General features: G+C 36.3%; 1 protein-coding gene across 1 annotated transcript in view; it reads left to right on the top strand.

The window, feature by feature from the left end:
- ADGRV1 (adhesion G protein-coupled receptor V1) overlaps positions 1 to 23,699 on the top strand; it is a 303,011-nt gene that overhangs the window by 259,454 nt on the left and 19,858 nt on the right. The window contains exon 88 of the mRNA XM_070935769.1: positions 22,106 to 22,297. Coding sequence (XP_070791870.1) covers positions 22,106 to 22,297 — 192 coding nt within the window. The remainder of the gene's footprint in view (positions 1 to 22,105; positions 22,298 to 23,699) is intronic.

Raw genomic sequence — 23,699 nt, 5'->3', positions numbered from 1 at the left:
TTCTTGGTTGGATTTTCTCACTCCCAATTTATTTTATTTGTTTGTTAAATTTATCTGCCACCTATTTTGCCATGGGGCTGCTGTAAGTGGTTTACAACAATAAAAACAAAGAAATAAAAAGAAGTGTAAACATAACAATAGTAAAGTAATGGAACAATAGAATAAACAATGAAAAAAATACAATGATATAGTGGGCATCCCATATGCACAGCCTTTTTTTTTTTTTTTGCCTCTGCTGTAATGGCCAAACTACAACTATTTAGCAAATTATATTTAAAGGGACTTCAAATGACTTGCAGGAACAGTTCCCAAAATCTTGGAATATAATGGAAGCTTTTGAAATGTATACTTTTAATGCAATTTCAAATATAAATACACCAAATAATTAGTTTATTTAATTATACAGATTAAATGAAAAACTAAACCTAGACAAAATAAAAAGATTTGACTGGTAACCCTTCCCCCCTAATCTTTTAGATAAAATTATGATGAACAATATTATATATGTTGGTAGTCTGTTGCTGCAAATCAGATGTAGATTTACCTTTGTATTCACTTCTAATTAGAAGAATGGGAAGTTAAATGACAAATGTAAGAACAGCAAGAAGGGAAAATACTAAATTCATATATAAATCAATTGGATTTGAAATGCTGCAATAAATCAGCAACAGATTTTGATTGACTGTGAAGAACTTAATGAGATAATCAACACAGAATGCAACTGTAGTGAAAAACAAATGTACAGTATCTAGAAGAGAATCAACAAACTACTGAGCTCACAAATATCCTTTGTATTTTTTCTTTACCTCTTCTGAGTTGATCAAAGAGCCTTTCCTTTAGAATATTTTTCCAAAGGAAGAAAACTTTTGGAGAAATATTTATTTATTTACAATCATATCTTGTCTTTCATTCAGGAGCTCAAAGCTGTATACAATGCATAGGCCTCTGTTCTACCGTATTTTTCTCATAACAATAGCCCTGCAAGAGGAGTTAAGCTGAGAGAGAATGACTGATCTGAAATCATTAGTGAGTTTCTAGAATCTGGTTTTCTTTATATATTTATTTGTTTCTTAGTTTTTTTGCTGCCCATCTCATTTTGAAGTAACTCTGGGTGGCTTATAGCATAAAACATTAAAATCATCAAAGATAAATATTCCTAACACAATGAAATGAAAGTACAATGAAAGTAAAATCATAGTTACAAGATGGGGAAGGAGGGAGCTAGATGGCAGGGAGATGGGATTGGCTCTTAATTAATCTACCACCTCTAGTGTGATGTTCCCCAATTGGACCCACAAGCCATCTGGCAGAGCCAAGTTTTAAGGCTCTTGTGGGAGGTCAGAAGGGTGGGAGCTGATTTTAGCTCAGGGAATAAGATATTCCAAAAGACAAGAGACACATTCTTAGTTCAATGCTTTAATGAATCAGTAATTAGAATGGAATGGAATGGAATGGAATTGCACTTAATCTTCAGGTGCCCAAGATTTATGTTTGAATGTCCTGGGTTTTTTTACTGTACAGTCATGCATAGTGGTGTCCAGCTTCTCTAGCATCTCATGCTTCAAACTGCAATATCAAGGAAAAACAACAGGAGGAAAATTCTTTCCTGGCTTTTTTGCAATTATTACTTAAGGAGACATTTTTCCTTTGAGAAATTTTTGGAGAACTTTTCCCTTTTCTTGAAAATATTTGGCAATGCAATCTGCTCAATTTCTCTGCTGACAAATTTGCTGGCAAAATTTGAAAGAGCAATTATATCCAGCTATCGTTATATACCATTATATAAATATATGGTTGAACCGTGCTAAAATAATTTCCATAGCATCACTGCCTTTACTCTCCAGCATCTTAATTTGTAGATGATTTTTCATATCTGCTGACCTGAAAATGTTAAGAACAAAGAGCAAAAATCACAATCCACCTATTGCCTGTCATGCAATAGAAAAATTTCACTTTTTTCTTCTTCCTACAAATGGCGGATAAAATTGTGTGTTCCACTCCTACCCAGCCACATTCTACTTTCTCTTCATTTTGTGGTCATGTGCCTAAGTAAATAAAGTCCTAATAATTTCTGTGAGGAAGAGCTAAAAAGGCACCCTTCAAAAACCTGAAGCACAACAGCATGATGAGCCAAAATATTCTGCATATGATTTGGCATGGTTTCAAACATACCATAGCAGAACGAGAAGTAAATTACACTAGGTCTCAAACACAATTAATTCATTGAAATATAGAGTTGTTTTCAAACTGATGCAGAATTCTTGCGCGGGTATTCTTGTGCAATATTACAAATAATTCTTTGTGCTGCATCTCACAAAGAATCCTGCAAAACTGAAAAAGGCCAACCAAAATCACAGAAGGTCAGAGTAATTCTCCTACAAAGAAAGGTTTTGACAACTGGGAGGTGGGGGGGTAGTAAAAAAAAGGGTAGTACAGTGATTAAAAATATTAGATACTAAATTCAATAAAGCTAAATGATGGAAAATTTGGAAGAGATGAAAAAAGATATAGCAAGGATGCCCACCATGGACAGGGTTGTAAAAGACGATCCAACAAATTCTTGGAAATGAACTCCTAATCATGATGAATGTACTGTATATGAACTCCAGTTTAGCAGCATGTTCCTTAGAACCAGCAGTTGGAGAACATGAATTTAAGGATGCAACTGGGCTCACAAGCTGATATGTTGGGCTTTGATTGGACAGTACCAGAAGAGAATGCAAGGAGAAGGATTTTTGCTCTGGGCTATATATTTTCTATGTTTTACCACAGTTTATTGTCAAAGGATTATGTTCTATTTAAAATGGAAAAAGAAGCTACTGACTTCCAGTGACAACATCTGGGGAGAAGAGGAAGGAGAAAAATGCTTAAGATAGAGATTTTCTCATGAAGCTAAACTATGATTTAGCAATCTGTAGCTGAGGATTTAGCATTAAGGGAAGGAGTTTATCCTTGGTTTACCATTACATCCATTACATTACATCCAAATGCAGCAAATGTATTATAAGCAAAGTGAACAATCTAGGTAAATAACCATAAATAACCTATCGGTAAATTTAATGAACAGCCTTTTTGTGTTTGAACACTGATGTATTTTTCATCTCACTAATTAGCAGCAAGTAGAGTGAACTTCAGGGATACGATCAGCATAGGAAAATGTCTACTATACTGTAAATCATACTTTGCAAAATAAACATGACACTAATATCCAGCCTCTAGGGCATTTTTCACAGATTTAATTTCAGTTTTTACTCTTTTTGTTACAAAGGGCCAAAGAAATAAATTTACAGGATGCAATAGAAACAAATTATTATATTGTTTAAAAGTTTTGTAGGGAAGCATGTAACCTTCCACAGTCTATATAATGTCTTTAATCTGTCCTGGTAATTTTTATTTCTTCAATATTTGATTTTTTTAAAAAAATAGATTTTTCAAAATTATTGTTTATTCTGCATTTTTGCATTCTTTCCTTTTCTCCTCTGCTTCAATCTGGCTAATATAAGAAGCTAAACAGTAACTTTCTTAACTCTTAATGCTGCTAAGAACTATCTGTTTTTAGATTCATAACACAGTCTGATATTGTCAGCCTTTCCGGGTAAATCATACATGAAACCTAATTCTACTTTATTCTAAGGCTTCATTAATAGAATATTGCAAGACTGAAGATACAAATCACTTGTAGCCATCTGAATGATGGGGAGGGAGGTCCTTCCTAAGTTTCTTCCTTTGACTGTTAATCAACTGGGGACTCCCCTCCCCACTCTGATGGTTTCCTAGGCTCTCAAGTAGACTTTTACATACTATTACAGATAGATAGTGAACAAGCAAAAAAGCTAATTATTAAAAATAATTAAGAAAAAAGATTAAAAATAAAAGAAACTGATGCTCATTATTACATTTAAATACACTGATCTAATCCCAGTTGGAATATTTTGTCATAAAAAAATAATTCTGTTGGAAAAAGCAATTAAAGCCCCTTCTGCAGGTCACTGGCTTAACTCTCCTTATGAGTATTTTTTCCATTTCTGTACAGTGCCCAGTTATAAGAGGAAATCTGTAGTGACCGGACAAATATGTGCTTGGTATAGACAGTGTTTTCCAGCCATGGGAATTTGTATAAATATCCATTTCTACTTCTAGAATTTCCCAGTCTGCATGGCTATTATCAGCAATAGGTTGTTGGTCCCCACACCTGGAAGTGGCTAAGATCGGAGAGCCCAATTATAAAAAAGAAAGCTATATGGGCAATCCTGTGTGCACTAAAGCACCTTTTTGCCTTGGATTCCAAAACAGTGCGCAGATTTAAAGTTTCTTCATTTGCATTTAATGAGATTTAACAAATATGAGTTTCATTTTATTTAAGTCACAGTGTCATACATACTGCTAAATAAACTACAGAGGGACTCTACATGCTACAGTAAAGTTATTTAGTGATGAGTGTGATGTTATCTCAGGGTTATAAAACAGGAATGTATTACCTTATTATTATTAGTTTGACAGTTCTTCAAAATCATCCTAATTAAAAGATGAATGTTAGTGTTATTTCTAAATTTAGCATTGACCAACTCTCAACTAATCACATCATTACTCCCTCCATCTCTCATTTTTCACCATTTTCACCAATTTAAATCACTTTATCGGTTGGAAATTTTCATCAATGTCTATAATGTCTTCATCGGGGTGAAATCCAATTTTTTTCCCTACCGGTTCTATGGGCGTGGCTTGGTGGGCGTGACAGGGGAAGGATATTGCAAAATCTCCATTCCCACCCCACTCTGGGGACAGCCAGAGGTGGTATTTGCCGGTTCTCTGAACTACTCAAAATTTCCACTACCGGTTCTCCAGAACCTGTTAGAACCTGCTGGATTACACCCCTGGTCTTCATTGACCATAAAAGAACCCAGGAGAGACAAAATATTCATTCACAAAATTAATTCTCCTGAAAGAAGTGAATATTCCTATTCTGCAGTTTTTGTTCTTGTTTTAAATTGCAATTTTTTTCTGGAAGGAAGTTGAAAAGATATTCACTTTTGTCTAGATATATACAAAAAATATAAGGATTGTCTAGCTAGATCAAATCAAGACTTTTTAATCCTGTTTATAACTATAATGATTGGGAGATGCCTCTTGGATTACCCAATCAAATCATGAAGTTGGTAGCAATTTAAGAATATGTTGTGTATAGAGTTTGATGTTGGAGAAGCAAAGTTTCAGTGTTCTACTCAACCACAAAACCCATTGGGTAACCTATGCACATTATTTTTCAACCCAACCAATCTAATAGGGTAAATATAAAATTGGGATAGACTGGACATCTTGTGCTTACAGTAAAATATATCTAGTGTGGATGCACTTCCTTTTCATCAGAGCACATGAGTGCTATGAAGGTATGAAATATGTCTTTGCATTTGCCTACATCACTGAAGTCTATTGTTACTGAGCCTTTTTAAAAATAGGTTTCCCACCGCTATCTAGATATTATCCTTAATAAGTATAAGTCCCAAAGGGACCTACTTATAATAACATTGTCAGGAAACTATTTCCTTTATACATCATCTGAGGTTGAAAATAATCTAATTTTTCTTTGGAAAGTGTTGTGCAACCAAAGAGGTCAGAGCAGAGGAAAAGAGCATTATGTTTTCATTATTTTGAGTAAAATGTCAAGTGTTGCTTGTTTGCTTTGACAAAGGTCAACTGGATTAAATTTTTAGAAAGCTCTAAACTAAATTGTGCCATAAGTTCATCAGCAATTTAAATCTCAGAAATGTTGTTTTCTGGTTGTCACGGTGACATGGGAAGTTTTAGTTAGTGATAGTCCAAGTGATAAGCTTAAAAAGAACTCCCCCCCCCTTTATCCTTGTGATGCCTTTTTTAAGGAAATAACAGTTAGCTATTATTGTATCATGTCGGATCTTTTAATATTTTTTACATATCTGTGGGATGTGTCTATATTCTTAAAGCATTTCCAGAAAAAAGAGAGGGATATAATACGGTACATATATTGTTCAACAGATCCTTATCATTAAAAACATGGTGCCAGCATTTTTTCAAACTCTAGACTGGAAACAGGCATTAAAGGTTACAAGAGTTTCTGATAAATAGATTTATCAGAGAAAGTTAATGAAGCAATTATGAAAGTATTTCAGCAGTTGCTATATCTCAAATAGAAGTCCTACATACTATGAAATAAATATGTATACCGTTTTCATTCATTCTTGAATGAAAAGGAAGTGGCTTAAAACCACTTTCTTTTGAGTGGCAGGGCAATTTCAACCTAATTTTTATTTGGGTAAGGCATTAGCGTGGTTTCAGGCTATTTTCTTCTGACTTCGTAAGAACTTACGAATATGCATGGATGTTGTTTCTAAGGCATTGGGTCCCAAAATACATATAAAAATCAAATTAAAATTAAACATTTTTTAGATTTATATTCCACATTATATTCTCCCTTCATTCTCTGTACAACAACTATATGAGGTAGGTTGAGTAGAGAAAAATGCTTATTCATTTCATGCAATGAAGTGCATGAAGCAGCAGGCAAGTGAACTTGTGTTAGTCCAGACTTTGTAATGATTGCTACAGAATTAGATAGTTGTTTTGCCATTCTTAAATTTTCCAAGGACTTATTTCACATTTTCTGAATCATTGAGGAATAGGTAGTGTTTGGATAATATCAGAAAAGTTAGTTCCTGCTTTTTATGAATGTCCGTGTCAACACAGAGATACGTCAAGAAGTGAAGAAAACAAGCTTATACTCTTTCATTATTGAAGCTGTGGAATTTTTTTTTGTAGATCAATCTGCAAAATAGAAAGAACATTTTTGGATAACTTTTGTTAAGAGACAGAAGAAAACTGCAGTTTAGAGTTGGAGAGGGTCAGAAATTTACCAGTACATGGAACAACCTCAGGACTGAAATCCAGACAGGTTCTGGAGAACCGGTTGCTGAAATTTTGAGCAGTTCGGAGAATCGGTAGCAGAAATTTTGAGTAGTTTGGAGAACCAGCAAATACCACCTCTGGCTGGCCCCAGTGGGGTGGGAATGGAGATTTTGCAATATCTTTCCCTTGGAGTGGGGTGGGAATGGAGATTTTGCAGTATCCTTCCCCTGCCATCCTACCAAATCAGGCCCACCAAGCCAGGCCACAGAACCGGTAGTAAAAAAAATTGGATTTCACCACTGAACAATCTCATTTCTTTTTGTTCTGTTCAAATATTTTTTTCTCATGTCTTCAGTTCTTTACTCACTTCTGATTTTTCATGATCTGAAAATCCATTATCATTTTTCCAGGATGGTTAGCACCTGATTCTTTGAGCTCTTGTAAAATTGTATTTGTGTCATTGATGGTGGTATCTATCCATCTTGTCATCTATTGGCCCTTTTTAATAGTCCTCAGTTTTTCCAATCATCAGGGTTTTCTTCAATTTACTATTGCCTTTGCATCATGTCCCAATAAGCTTTGGCTTTCTTTATTTGTGCTTCCATTGAGTAGCATAGTTTATTCATTTTATTCAATTTATATAAATGCCCATCTCATATCTGCTTCATTTTGCACTACCTGAAGCTTCCAAAACTCTCAAGGAAGCACCATGTAGAGCATATTACAATAATGCATACAGGAGGTGACCAGGACATGAGTGACTGAGTGGAGAATGTCCTGGTTCAGGAATGAGTGCAACTGGTACACAATTCAAAATTGTGCAAAGACATCCTAGCCACAACTGCCATTTGGTCTCTGAGCAGGATCCTGAGTCCAGAAGAACCCCCATATTTTATACTAGGTCTTCTGGGAAATACAACCCCATCAGATTCAGTTACCTTATTGCAGGCCAACCTGGCATTCAGCAGCAACACCCAAAACCCTGGGCCTCCAAGGGTCCATTGACCAGGTATTGGAATAGAATTCAGGAGGCTAGAGCACAAAATTAGAACAAAGCATTGAGAACACATTCCTCATGAGTGACCTGTATCCTATCTCCAATCATATTTCCCCATACACATCAACACTGGAATATTTTGACCCACCCCAAGATCTCTTCCCTCCCCCCTTCATAACCTCCAGGACTCAAAACAGGGGATCCACATATCATCATACTCTAACCAACATACCAAGGGAGGGATGAGTAATGCCTTGGGCTTTTCAGCCTTTGCTCTCAGCACCTCAAGGTATACAACAAACTAACTTCCACTCCCTGCAGTAGCCAACAATCCACACAACCTACCCCACCCAGTCTCTTACTTCATCTAGTGCTGACTGATATGTTCTTGTTCTATATGGCCCAAAGTATTCTGAACAATTTTTTCTGCCATCACTTTTCAAAGCACCTTAGCTAGAAATGGTCAGTGCCATTATGCAATTTAAATAGCTGCAATTACTACATTAATCTAGTTGGGTAGCTAAATATAGGCTTATTCTCTTTTCCCAGGAAAGGTCTAAATATAGATCTTTCCTGTTATCCCAGGAAAACAGGTTCTTGCTTTGATTCTTGTATACCTTAATAAACAATATGAATACTCTTATTGTTCTAATGCACTCCACTACATATAGAATTACTTTTTATGTATTTGCTTTATGTTGAAGGAAATGCACAATAAAAATAAAACAAATATGTAATTAAAAATAGACCAAATGATGAAGAGAGATAGGTAGGCAGACAGACAGACAGCAGTGTTGTGCATGGCTTTTCAGAATTAGGTTCTAATGAGTTCATCGGGCTTAATTCCCATCTGAATTACCACTGAATATATTGCTATCTTAGATATTACTGAATGTAATACATTTCAAAAGAAAAGAAAAAACAATTAGGAGGAAAATCAGTAGAGTTTATTGGTTATATACTGTTGAGTGATAAAATATTGATATCCTTATGCCATCCAGAGAACTTTATCAGCTTGGTGAGAAATTCAGAATTCGATTTTTAAAGATTACAATACCCTCAGACGCTTGTTTAGAAAAATATTTTCTCTAATTAACTTTCAAAGGTTGAAATGTGAGATAGTGTTAGATTTATGACTCTAAACCTGACATGATATTTAGTTATTTTGCTTCTTCTCTCTTTAGCTTTGCTTTCATAAATATTACTACCAACTAAGAATGAATTGACTATAAATAAATCTTACAAATCCATTTCATTCTATTCCTAGAAGGTTTTTTTAATATGGATCTAAACGTTTAAGTAACATTGAAATGCATTTTGAATCTACTTTTCACATAAAACATGTGTTTTAAATCTTAATTTTTAAATGTTTCTAAATATATTTTATTCCAAAATATTTGTTTACACATAATTATTTAGAGCCATTTCATCAGGCTAGAGTTCAGCATGGAGACAGAATTGGACACAGTTTCTGAAGAGCTGCTTGATCTAACAGCAGTTTGTATATGATTGACTGTTGTATCCTCTTATGCTAACTTTGAGTTTGGGTTTGGGGGTCACTGTTTTGCAGTGGTTCTTTCTCTGTATCCAGTTCCAGTTGGTGTTGACAAGGGTGAAAAGTGGCAGCTGCAACCCCTCATTTGTGGGGTGCTTTTGTCTAACTGCTATATGAAATTACTGGGTGAAGTCTTCTGTTAGTTTGTGGTCAGATATCATCAATATGCTGATGATACCCAAATTATATGCTATATCTCAAGGCTGACCTAGTGATAGTATCAAAGTCCTGACTCAATCCCTGGAAGCTATGCATGCCTGGATAGGGAGGAACAGACTCAGGCATAACCTTGACAAAACTGAATGGTTTTGTTTCACCCCTCTGGTGCAAGGGACTCTTTTTCTTTCGTATTTGATTGGAATGCACTTCCTCATGCAAACCTACGGTGCAGTCTGGGTGTCCTCTTCAACTCACAGCTCCTGCTCAAATGTAGTTTGTGGTCAGGAGTCTTTGTTCAGATTCATCTTGTCTATCACATGCACCTGTTTCTGGCCCAGGGGAATCTTTAGGCAGTCACTCATGCTATAGTCATCTCATGATTGGATTATTATAATGTAGTCTACATGGGGCTATCCTTGAAGACAACTCAGAAGCTAAAGACGATCGAGAATGCAGCATTGCAAGCAATGATGAATGTGTTATGATATGTGCAACTGTCTCCATTATTTCACGAGCTGCACTGCTTGCCAGTTGGCTTTCGGGTGCAATTCACGGTGCTTGCAATCACCTATAAAGTTGTGCATGGCATACAGCCTGTTCTCCTTATGTTTTTACCTGCCCGATGAATCAGAGTGAAAACACTTCAGGTCCCATTAAGTAAACAGTGTCATGTTGCGGGATCTAGGAAGTGTGCCTTCTTGGTGATGGCTGCAAAGATAGTCACAAAGAGAAAATAACAAATATTTTTTTGAGATGCAAGCTGCATCACAAAATTAGGAGTATAAATATAAAATGGAAAGTTTAAGTACACTATTATTGACATCTATGCATTAACCAGTTCCAGATTTAGTATTAAAACTATGAAGAATGTATTCCTTAAATATTTCACTGTCACTTAAGGCTAAAGATATATGAAGCAGTCTTAAATTAAATGAGGCCACCAATCCACCTACTCTAGCATTATATTCCAAATAACAGCTTCTTCCCAAAGTCCCCTTTATAGGACTTTTTGCATTATCTTCAACCATTTAACTGGAGATATTTCAGAGAACCATCTACATGAAGAGCACTGTATGATGGAAATATATAGCTAACACAGAAACAAGTAGTAGGATGCTCCTTCACATGCTTGTAGAGGGATGCCTTCATCTTTACCTTGCATATCTATGGTCTCAATCTCTCTTCCCATCTCTAGGGATATTTTAGTGTAGTTGTTTATGACAGCAAATCATTACTGAGAGTAAGAGTTGCAAAGAAGGACCATATGCAAATGGTTTGTTTATTATTAAGTCCATGAGTCAGATACTTTAATCTGTGTAAAAAGCCCCCAAACCATTCACCTTCAGTATGGTAGAAAAGAGAATATTTTTATTAAAAAAAAGGGGGGGAAATAATTGCTTTAGGAAATTCTCATGAGTGAAAAGCCGAATTCTTATATTTACTATAGTAGCCAGGGAATATATGCTAGTCTAAAGAAAAACATTAGAAAGGGGATTCGTTCTATTGGCTGCATCCAACCTTGAAAGATAAGCAGCCAAAGAAAATTTAAAGCTTTGTAGGAAAACCACTGCAGTCCCTTTCACCTTCCATAAGACAGTAAAGTTACCAAAAGAAATTTCAAAGCACCTTGAGAATGAAACAGGAAAAGAGAACTTGGCTCTCAGTGAAAGAGAACTTTCAGAAAATTGGACAAATTTTGCCAGTTTGGTAAGTACTCTGAACCTCCTTTTAAGGCTTTCATTAAAGCTAAAGGTTGATTTGAGTTTAGAAGGGCTGGTAAATGAGATTTCTGAAGTGAATAAACTTTTTCTTAAGTATTTCAGAATACATTTTGAAGATTCTATATAACTTATTCCTTTGAAAATTTCATATAACATTAGCTATAGTATATTCACATGGATTGTGAAAAGAACAAAAAGCCTCCTGGACTTGTCCCAGTGTTGTGCATTGCAGGACCCATGTCATGTCATTTATACATTATGCAGATCCATGTATAGTAGCACTTAGGTAGAGCAATGTCCATGTATTTTTAGAATGACAAAACCAGAGTTGTGAGAGTTGTGGTACAATCCCTATTCTTTTGTCATGATGAATCATACAAGCTCATACTGATTGTAAAAACAGGGAATTGGGCTTAGACCACAATAATGCTCTACATTATTACCGTATTTTTCAGAGTATAAGACGCACCTACCTTTTTTCGGTTTTTTTTTTAAGTTTTTTTTTTTTAGACAAACACACATACAAACATACAATGTATTTTCTTTGAACAGACTATTTTGGCTGGTTCACAAATTTAAACAGTGTTTAGTCATTTCAATTAAATTTACAATTTCTATATTTCCTTTTTTCTATATTTATTCCTCATCTATTTTTTTAAAAAAACCAATATTACCCTTCATCCTCATTTCTAATCTTAATCAAATTCAATTTTTCCCTTCTATTCTATATTATACCCCTTCCCATTGTCATCTATTTTTATATCCATCTTCACATTGGTTAATTATGTAATATTACAATTGTTTAATACAAATTCAACATTTTAATATAAATCAATTAGTTATATAACTATCTTTTTTGTATATTAATCAATATGAACATGAATATTCCAATTATTTCCATGCAATCCAATTTCTTACAAATCAATTAATATTTACCAATAATAATAAACTAAATAATTTTCCCCTCTTATGTTACTCATTTTCACATCTTACTCTCCCAATAGCCCACATAGTTTTGCCCATATAATTCTCCAAATCACAACTTAATCATTTCTACTTTCATCACAATATATAATTAAAAATATTTCAATCATTAAAATTTCCCTAATTAAATTTTAAAATGTTCTAGCTGTTATCCAAGCTATAATTTAATCCTTTTTACTTTCACCACCATATACCATTAAAGGTATTTCAATTGTTACAGTTTATACTTATTCATATTTCTAAAAAAAAATTAAAAAAATAAAAATTTATCATTGTCTAGATTTCAAAAATACAAAGACAAATATTCCAATTATTATTCATTTCATTTTTACAGCCATAATTTCCCATTTATTTCTTACTACTATTCATATTTCAATTCTAAATATGTATAACATTTTTCTCTTTCATTTCTTTTTCTTTTTCTCTCTTCCCATTTTTATTTTTGCCTTTTTCTTTCTCCTTTTTTTCTTTTGTGTTTAAAATCTTGAACTCTCCTCTTTTGCCCTAAATTTCCCATTGGTTGCACCTACCTTTTTTGGTGAGGAAAAAGAAGAAAAAGTAATCTCCCTCTGCCTAATTTTGCCTCGTTGCAGCAAACAGCGAACAGCCTGCTTTACTTTCCTTTTCGTTTTCAGCACAGCTTGATTAGCACAAGGGGAAAAAAATCTGCTCCAGCAATTTACCTCTTTGCAACAAGCAGCAGAGCCCTGTGCAAAACAGCTGGAAGCAAATCAGCTGAGAGTCAGGAGGCTGATCCAATCAACTTGTGCTAATTAGGCTGTGCTGAAGCTGAAAGGAGCTGTTTTTTCTTGCTGTTTGCTTGCAAGGAGGTAACTGCTGCGAGGCACAAACCAAAGGGTGGCGGCCAGTGAGTGGGCAGGGCTACATTTGGTATATAAGACGCACCTACATTTTCACCCCCTTTTAGGGGGGAAAAAGGTGCATCTTATACTCCGAAAAATACGGTACATAGATTCACCAAACACACAAAGGATCTCTAGGAGTTGGGTTAGGATCCTGGACAAAAGAACAGAGATCATGAGTTCTAGTTCTGCCATAGTCATAAAACCCAGCTGGCTGATTTTGAATCAGTCACTCTCAACCCAACAATGTTGTTGTGGGAAAAATAAGAGACGAAGAACGTCTGCCACCTTGAGTTATTTGTAAAAACAATAAAGGCAGAATACAAATAAATAAATGAGTAGATTTCTTTGTTAGTCTGTGAAGTTTCATGATGAAGGGTTGAAAATTTGAGACACTTTTAGCTTTGTGAAAACTGAAGGATGTGATTGCACTCTGGAAACATGTGAGGGGATATTGGCTAAAAGATGATCAAGATTTGTGAGAAGTGATAGGTTACCTTTAATAAAACTGAGGGTTCAGTGTCATATTCTGCAGGTATCACATGGAAGCATCATGGATGTTCTCCATGTGATGACTCATCTGGCAAGCTTTATCTTATGGCCACTATGTGGAGCAGTTACTATGTGTAATCAGTTTCAAATGATTTTAACAGTGCTAGTGGAGTGCCTTTCAGGATGAAAAGTTCCTCCATTCTTATAATTTTTGTCCATTCTTTCTAGTTTTTTCTTTTTGTTTACATAGAAAATTTGCTTGTCTGTTGCTGATCATAAAATTTATACTCACTGCTTTGCAATACATACAGAAGCACGTAGCAAACAAAACAGAACAACCAAATAAATTAAAATAGGTAGAAAAGCAGATAAATAAAGCAACAGAACAATGAAAGCTATACATTTAAAACCTTTAATCTTAAAAATGTGTACTAAAACTAAAACAAAGTGGCTAATTGAACTTTTCTGAGGAGTGTCTTCTACAATCTACATTAATCTTTTTTTCAGAAATTGTGCTTGTTTTCTGAGGTTTTCCTTGCAATCCTCTCACATATGAAAGTGTTTAGAAGAAATCAGAAAGGCTTCTGAAATCTGAACAGATTGTAGAAGGCCCTTCTGATTTCCTCTAACCATTTTCATGTTAGAGCCTCAGAAAATAAGCACGATTTCTGAAAAAAAAAATAATGTAGGAAAATGGTATATCTCTTAACTGGAGTGTAATCATTAGGAAGGTCTTGTGAGAACTCTCAATGCCAGTGATCTTTAATTATGTGTAGGACCGGGATTTTGTAAACGTCTTAAAAAGAATTATATAGCATGCCACTTTACTGGGTTTCAGCATCATTCTATTCTGATGTTCTTGGAAAGAGGCTTCTGGAGAGGGGAGATAGGAACCTGCCAAATCTTTGGAGCAAGGCAGCTATGGGCAGTTGTGTTTTCTTTGTCCCAGTAGGCATTAAAATTTAAGGGAAGGTACCTGGAACACGCCCAACCTATCTCACTGGTAGAATGGGACAGAAACCCTCAGGGAGAGGAAATCCCACAAATAACCTGGTCCCATGACATTTGAAGGTGATTAGCAAAATCTTCAATTTCACACACACGCACACACCAAAAAATCCTGTAAGCCAGTACAGCTATTATAGCAACAGTGTTAATACAAGTAACCTGTATAGCTCCCAGAACTGTGCACGCCCTGCATTCAGGACCAGTTCTGTTTTTCACATGATTTTCAAGAACAGCCCCATTGAAAAGTGAGTTGCAAGATCCAACTGGAAAGTGACTAGAAAATGAGTAACCATATACAAGGTTTCCTGTCCAGAAATGGGTACATGATAGAATGGTCTAGTCCATTCTCAACCATGGAAACTCATTAAAAAGTATGCTAAAACTCCTGCAACAATAAATAAGCTATTGTGGACTAATAATGAAACCAGAATGACTTCTACTGGGTTTTATGGACAAGGAATAAGAAAAGAAAAGAAATATGGGGATGAATATTGTGTATGGTAACTATGGCAAAATTATTGTATAAAAATAATTGGAAAAGTAAAGAAATGCCTAAACGAAAGATTGAATTATAAAATTAATTGAATTTTCAGAAATAGTAAAGTTAATCAGTTTGGTCAGAGAAAAGAAAAAAAAATATTTTTCTGAAAGATTGGAAATCTTATATGGAATTTTTGATGAAAGAAGAAGAAATGAATTGATAGTTTGGGGATAAAAAAAACAGGTTGGAGAAACATTTAAGACGATAATCAATAAAAGGGCAAAAGACATAATTCTTCTATTTCTTGTTTCTTTCTTTTTTTGTTTTTCATATTTTATCTTTGTTCTGTATATTTTTATTAAATTGAAAAAGTTATATTTATTTTATTTATTTATTTATTAAATTTTTATACCGCCCCCTCTCCCGAAGGACTCGGGGCGGTGAACAGCCAGAATTAAAAACACACAATACAAATATTAAAATATATTAAAACAAAATTAAATTATCTTAGGCTTCTCCAATTTAAAACCCCGTTACCCATAAAATTCACCCAATTAAAAATTTTAACCCAGCCCGGCTTGCTGAAATAAAAAAGTCTTCAGGGCCCGGCGGAAGGTCCGGAGGTCCGGGATTAGTCGTATCCCTGGGGGTAGCTCATTCCAGAGGGCGGGTGCCCCCACAGAGAAGGCTCTTCCCCGGGGGATCGCCAGCCGACATTGCCTGACAGACGGCACCCTGAGGAGACCCTCTCTGTGGGAGCGTGTTGGCCGGTGGGAGGTTATCGGAGGCAGAAGGTGGTCTCGTAAATAACTGGGTCCTAAGCCATGGAGCGCTTTGAAGATGAGAACCAACACCTTGAAGCGCACTCGGAAGACCACCGGAAGCCAATGCAGCTCGCGCAGGAGAGGTGTCACGTGGGAGCGCCATGTCGCCCCCATAAGTACCCGCGCGGCCGCATTCTGCACCAGTTGGAGCCTCCGAGTGCTCCTCAAGGGGAGCCCCATGTAGAGAGCGTTACAGTAGTCGAGGCGGGAAGTAACGAGGGCATGAGTGACCGTGCATAGGGAGTCCCGATCCAGAAAGGGGCGCAACTGGCGTATCAGGCGAACCTGATAGAAAGCCCCCCTGGCCACGGCCGTCAAATGCTCTTCTAAAGACAGCCGTGCGTCCAGGAGGACACCCAAGTTACGCGCCCTCTCTGTGGGGGCCAATGTCTCGCCCCCAATAGTCAGCGATGGCACCAGCTGACTATATCGGGACGCCGGCAGCCACAGCCACTCAGTCTTGGAGGGATTGAGTCAGAGCCTGTTCCTCCCCATCCAGACCCGCACCGCCTCCAGGCACCGGGACATCACTTCAAGGGCATCGTTGGGGTGGTCTGGGGTGGAGATGTACAGCTGGGTGTCATCAGCGTACAGATGGCACTGCACCCCAAAACCACGGATGATCTCGCCCAGCGGCTTCACATAAATGTTGAACAGGAGAGGCGAGAGGACCGACCCTTGTGGCACCCCACAAACCAAGTGCCTTGAGGTCGACCTCTGCCCTCCAGCCAACACAGACTGCGACCAGTCGGAGAGATAGGAGGAGAACCACCGTAAAACAGTGCCTCCCACTGTTATAAATGAATGAATAAATAAAACTCACTATATGTCCTTGGACCAGTTTCTCTATCTCAGCCCAACCTATCTCAGAGACTTTTCATTATAAAAGAATGGAAGGGAACACAATATAGGTTGACTTGAGTTCATGTATAAAAGGTGGTATATAAATCCATCAATCTCTTTGTCTCTGTTTCTCTGTCTCTCTCTGTCTCTGTCTCTCTCTCCAACTTTCTTCCATGTGTTTTCGCTGTTCCCCAAAATATACTTTACAACATGGCTCTTTCCCAAGAATATCTATCTATGTTTCAGTGAAGCATTGGTTTCCTTTACATCTTCACTTGGAACTATGGACTGGTAATTTTTTATTAGGAAATTAATAGGAAAGATCAAAAATGTAGAGAAGCCTTTATTGCATCTCTCTCCTTATTCAATCAGTATTATTTGTCAAGATTTTAAGGAACTCCAGAATTTTCTTTAATTCTGTATAATTTTTGACCCATTTTTGAAACACTGGCATGATAAAAATTAACAACACATTATTGCTTATGGCTATTCTGAATGTATCCTCAGATCCTCTAAATTCACTCATTATTTTTCATTAACATCCAGTGCATTCTTTTGATTCATGCTTATGTAAGTAGCTTGGCAAACCACATCATCATCCATCCTTGTACATCTTACCCTGATCAAAACATGCATGCAATTATTTTTATTCATTTGCTTGGAAATTTTTTTCTTTCTCTTGCCTCTGTGCTTTTAAGTCCTTTAATGAAAAGCCTCCTTTGGGCTTTTCCAGTCGAGAAATCTGTATAAAGTGCTGCAATTACTATTTATTTAAAGTATCTGCCATGTTATGAAAATACCTTTCATTCCGTGTAAAATATAATAACACATAAATTATAAACATATTGAATAAATACTAATATTTAAATAAATAATAAATACTGAAATATATGAACCAGTGGACATGGATAGTAGAATATTACTAACATGATATAGCAAAAAATATCCTGAAAACTAATCAAAGTGATTTATGCGAAGAATCGTCACTCCATTCTTCTCTCATTCTGTATTTATTAAGGCTTTTAAGTATATGTGTGTGTGTGTGTGTGTGTGTGTGTGTGTGTGTGTGTGTGTGTGCTTTTTTAATTGAACATTTATTAACTCAGTTCTTCATATGAAGGCAAGTGAAATTTTCTTATTTTAGGTCAAGCACTGCGGTAAATAGTTGCTTCAAGCATATCAGAGGTGCAACTTATAAGGGATTGGATTGAAAAATCTAATTGGAAAGATTTAGTATGGCTTTTTATATGTATGCATATATTTTTGTATGTTCTGGGACTTAAATGTTATTTTTAAAAAAAAATAAAAGCAACTTTTTAAAAACCCTACCTTACATTTCTTAGAAGACAAATTACTGTACTCCAACAGGGATCAGTCTTCACATTAATGTTAGCTAAATATGGCAAAGGAAAACTGCAAGTTACTACATACTATTTAGGAATAATGAAATGTAAGCTAAAATGCACATCATGAATATATAAATAAAAGTAATATTAACCTGACATAATCAAGGACAAATGCATGCATTATTTCCTTCATTCTCAATCCATCTAGGGATGGAACTGCTAATATCTAATCTGCTTCCCTCCTGCCTCTCATTTGTTTTTTCTTAGTATGCCCCCTTTCTTAGTATAATTTTGTTCTTTTGAATATCACCTTGACTCACACATCCATGGAGTTGTTTGCTAGCAGTGTGAGTAAAATATAAGCCAGGGAGGAAATGTGCAAGTGCACACAAGTCCTACCCTGTTTTATCAGGATTCATGATTATGGGAATTTGTTCAATCAAACCCTCTTACAATTTCATGCAAAGAGTCACTGGGGGCAGATTTTGCACGCAGGCCCAGAAGGGGATGACTAAATATTAGGTGAGAACTTCCCTTACAAGTGGATCCCGGTATGGCATATATATACACACTCATGTGCACGCAAACTAATAACTTGTTTAACCTGCCCTGTGTATTCCATAAAGCTTTCAATGATTTCCCAATCCATCTCTTTATTTCAAGTACTTTGGCATGAGTTGTTCCTACATCAAGAATAGGAACCTAAAACCTATGACCTAATTTGCCCACAAAAGCAAACTATTTCAGGTTTGGAGCAGGGATGGGTTCTAATTTTTTTTTACTACCGGTTCTGTGGGCGTGGCTTATTGTGTGGGCGTGGCTTGATGGTCATGTGACAATTATTTAGGATTTAGCAGAGGTACTGGTCTACCTGGCTGTACCGATCTACCCATTTATTTTTGCAGGCACTGGTCTACCCATTTATTTTTGCAGGCACTGATCTACTCATGTATTTTTGCAGGCACTGATCTACTCATGTATTTTTGCAGGCACTGGTCTACTCATTTGGGTTTTTTTTAACACTGATCAGCTGTAAGGCGGCCCTTTGAAGCCCCGCGGCAAGAGTTTAAACAGTTTTTTTCCTTCTAGCCATCAGCTGGGACTCAGGAGGCAGCAATAGATTGGGGGTAGGGACAAATAAAAGGTAAGAATAATGCGGGGGGCAGGGGGGGCAAAACCGGTTTGGTGACATCTTATTGTCACCGCTACCGGCTTGGTGGAACCAGGAGGAACCCACCACTGGTTTGGAGCCACAGACATGGTCACTGAAAGCCTGTACCACCCCCAAAGTATCAGCCATCTGAAACATTTGCAAGTGCTCCTTGGGTTGGGCCCTTTCTTCTAAAGAAGAAGTATTTCTCCTTTAAGAAAAACAAAGATGAATCTATGTATTATTTTCTGCATGCCAACCAAACATAGGCATCTAGCAGAGCATTTATTTGTTTGTGTATTTATTTATTTATTTAAATTTGTATGGCACCCATCTTTCTAGAAACAGGTTACAGACATTCAATTAAAATTCACCATAAAGCATTAAAATAATAAGGAACATAAATTTAAAATTCAATTAAAATGATTGGTAGATTTTGGTAGATTTTTCTCCATGTTCATCTGCTATCTGGAGAAAAGTGAGGTGGGTGAGTGGTATTTCTTTGCATTAAGTAAGAATGAAGAAGAATTCCAATTTAACATGTGGGAAATAGTTGCATGGGGCAGGTATTAGTGTTTCTGGTCCATTGAGTGGCTGTCACAAACATCATCCAGTCCATGAAACCGGAAAGGAACTATATGCAAATCTCAGACATGCTTCAGATCCTACCCGTGTCCTTGATCATCCTCTGGAGGATTATTTCCCAGTACTGGATGAAAATATATTAGCAAATACTATTACTTATATAAATTAAAGAGATTATATAATGCTTTTGAAAAGAAGTTACATTTCGGGACACTTAATCAGTAATAAAACCAATAGACTGTGATTATTTTTGGCCTTTTGCAATGTTTCTAATTGGGAGTAGAAACCAATCTTTGGGTGGTTCTAGAATTAGCCACAAAAGTACTGTATAATAAAATATTTTATTTAGAAGTATTGAGGATAGATGCATAAATTAGATACACTGTATCTTCTCTGTACTGTAACTACTAGTATTTCATAGATTTTGAAGATGTCATTCTGCAGTAGATAGCCCATAGCGATGGAATTTTTTAGAACAGTTTCAACAACAAAATGGCTGGAAAAACTGCACAGATCTAGTTGTGGTCTGGTTTATTATATCAGAAGTAACTGTGATTTACAAGTTTGGACTCAATTCTGGCAGTTTCTATGCAGATTGTTAAGGTTACTCTTTTTTCCTATCTCCCTGCTTTTAATCCACCTTTGCAGTTCGAAGCATAATATACATAATGTTTTTCATACATAATGCTACTACTGATAATTACAAGAATAACAGCATGGTATCCTAACTGTAGCATTTAAACCACAAAATATATCTAATACATTTAAAAAATAAATCCAAAGTACTGCCAAAATATTCAAGAAGGCAAAATCATTACTAATTGATTTTTAACTTTTTTCCTGCTTTTTGTAAAAAGCATAAATGATAATGTTAACTTTCTGTCTCCTCTATGGGAACAGTTCATGTAGTATTTTACAATTTGGGACTGCAAGGGATTATATTTAAGGAAATAAACAGTGTGAGTATGAATTAAAGACCTATATGTGTTTTTTTTTTATGTTCAAAGAATTGAACTTGGTAAAGTTCTTGGTAAAGGCATATTGCCTATGTGAAAGAGTCATGCAAAGAAGTTGCTGCTGCTGGGAAGGGACCACTCTAGTTGGACTAGGGGTGATATGATAGCAGTGTTCCAATATCTAAGGGGCTGCCACAAAGAAGAGGGGTCAACCTATTTTCCAAAGCACCTGAAGGCAGGACAAAAAGCAATGGATAGAAACCAATCAAGGAGAAAAGCAACCTAGAACTAAGCAGAAATTTCTTGACAGTTAGAACAATTAACCAGTAGAACAACTTGTCTCCAAAGTTGTGGGTGCTCAACACTGGAGGTTCTTAAAGAAGGGATTGGACAACCATTTGTCTGAAGTGGCATAGGGTTTCCTGATTGAGCAAGGAGTTGGACTAGAAGACCTCCAAGGTCTGTTATTCCTTAACAGCTTTCTTCCTCAAAAAGACAATCAGGAAGAAGCTGAACGAAAGGATCTAGAATCCAGAGCCTCAGTGTTATGTTAAAGGTGACTTTATGACAGTTGCTGAATGTTAACAAGGTTGCAGGGTACAAACTGCACAAGCAAAATTTTAAATGCATGCATTTTATTTTCTTGTATGTTTTGGTTATATTATGAACCTATAAATGGGAACAGTTTGCTGTTAAGATGGTGCAGAAATATTTTAAAATATTTTAAAATAGGCAATAAATGTAAAGGCGAAACAGTTTTAAGATAGAGCTTATTTGAAGCTGAAACATGCTCTTTAAACCCTAACCAGTGTTTTTATGATGTTGAAATTACGGTTTGAAACTAACAGGTCAGTAAAAATACTTGAGATATTATCTGACAATAAATCATTGCAAGCTTGGCTCTCTATCAGCTGCGTCTGATTTCCTTGCTGTTAGGTTGGAGCTGAACCATTGTTCTACTTTTGCTTTGCTTCAACAATAAGTGATTTTAAAAAGAAACACATCATCTTAAACTAAACTACCCTATTATGTTCATGGAGGTTATTTTCCAGGGCAATAATTTATTCTGACAGCTTCTCTTGTGTTTTAATTTACATTATAATTATATGGACAGTCATTGGTCGGGATTCTGGGGAAAAAAATCTTGTTCTAAATCTTGATATCCTGAATATATATATTTCTTAAATGTGTTTTGCATTAAACATATGTGCATTTCATACATAGATGCCTGAATTTTCCTGACTCCCTCTTCTGTCTTTTAGGGTCTTTATGTCTTTGTGGTATATTTCATTTTACACAACCAACTCTGCTGCCCTGTGAAAGCCAGCTATACAGTTGAAATGAATGGAAATACTAGCTCGGGTTCTACATTTTTCACTCATGGAAGTGGCATGCCCTTGGCAGGGGAAGAGATCAGCAAATCTACTCAAAATCTTATTGCTGCTATGGAAGAGGTACCTTCATTATTTTACCTTTACAAACAAATATACTAACACCTCATATATAGGTATGTTTCCACAGTGATTTTATTAATTGGTAAGTTTTACAACTTACATCTCAGTCAGGAGCTCAAGAGTGGCATCCAGCAAACATTCTCACATATTTTTCTCACAACCAGAACCCTGTGAGATAAATTAGACAGGGAGAGTAGCCAGCCCAAAGTCACCCAGTGAGTTTCTGTGGATGAGGGTAGACTAGGGTCTTTTTACATACAAGGTCAATTTCTGATCAAAAAGGACATTCAAAATATAAAATGTTTAGTAAAGCACAACTGTAAATAATAAAAGATTTACAGTGCAATGCTGTAGATATCTCCTTTTTAAATAGTTCATAGTTGAATATTTGTATTTCTAAGACATCTCACTGGATCCAGTGGATCTTATCCCAAAGTTTTTGATTTAGATTGCAGTTATGTCCTCAATTGCTTGGTAGAGTAGCCCCCCTTGTAGTCAGTGGGGTTTGTATCCCAGCATATAATATCAATATTAACAGCTGCACAAGAAAGAAGTTTAAATAACAATGCAAGGAACAACAGCAGCTTTTCCTTTCTCCTTTATAAGCCAACCAAATATCTCATTGGAAGAATGTATTGGGCTCTTGTGGGATTTCTATTGTAATGATGCCTTTACTCTGGCCGAACTTCATGCTTACTGTCATATGAATCTGAGCAATTAGTTTCTGTTTGACCTTAATTCACAGGTCAGGAGAATGAACAAAACAAAGAAGGTGCCACCTTCTGTCTCCAGGCCATTTCAGGCTTCATATAAACAGGTCATTGGATTTATCTAGAAAATAGAGCTGTAAAGTATACATGTCAGAAGCATCATATGTGTATTATTTTCAGCAATTCTGCTCTGTTTCAAAATACTACCTCCATTCCATTTCAAAATGCAACCCATTCACACCCTATTACAATTGCCAGATTAAGAAATTTTAAAAGTACAGAAAGGAACTGTGAGTCAGCCAAAAGGGAGAGAATATGCTCTTGATGGTGGAAAGTTGGTTCTTAGAGAACATCCTAATGGCAAGTGGTCTATAAAATAATATGCATACTGTTAGATCGGCGCAGGGAAAGCAAGACGCGACCAGCTCTGGTCCAATTCAGTACTTTAATCAAGCACAGGAAAAAGACGAGCGGCTGGGCTGCCGGAGCTCTTTTATACGCTCCGGCAGGCTCAGCCGCCCAATGACAGCTCTTTGAATTTCCCGCCGGAGGATTAGCCAATCCCCGGCGGGTGCCCATATAAGGACATAACACTCCTCCCTCCTTAGTCTGAAAAATGTCCATCACAGTTAATGTACGTGACGAAGTCACGCAAGTAGGCGGGGCGCCTGCTTGCCCGAGATGACCTGCGC

The sequence above is a fragment of the Pituophis catenifer genome, unplaced genomic scaffold, assembly GCF_029215685.1.
Source record: "Pituophis catenifer annectens isolate HBS135680 unplaced genomic scaffold, rPitCat1.0.hap2 SCAF_2, whole genome shotgun sequence".
NCBI classification, from domain to species: domain Eukaryota; kingdom Metazoa; phylum Chordata; class Lepidosauria; order Squamata; family Colubridae; genus Pituophis; species Pituophis catenifer.
Note: the sequence above shows the minus strand (reverse complement) of the source record. Positions and strands in the feature narration are given on the sequence as shown.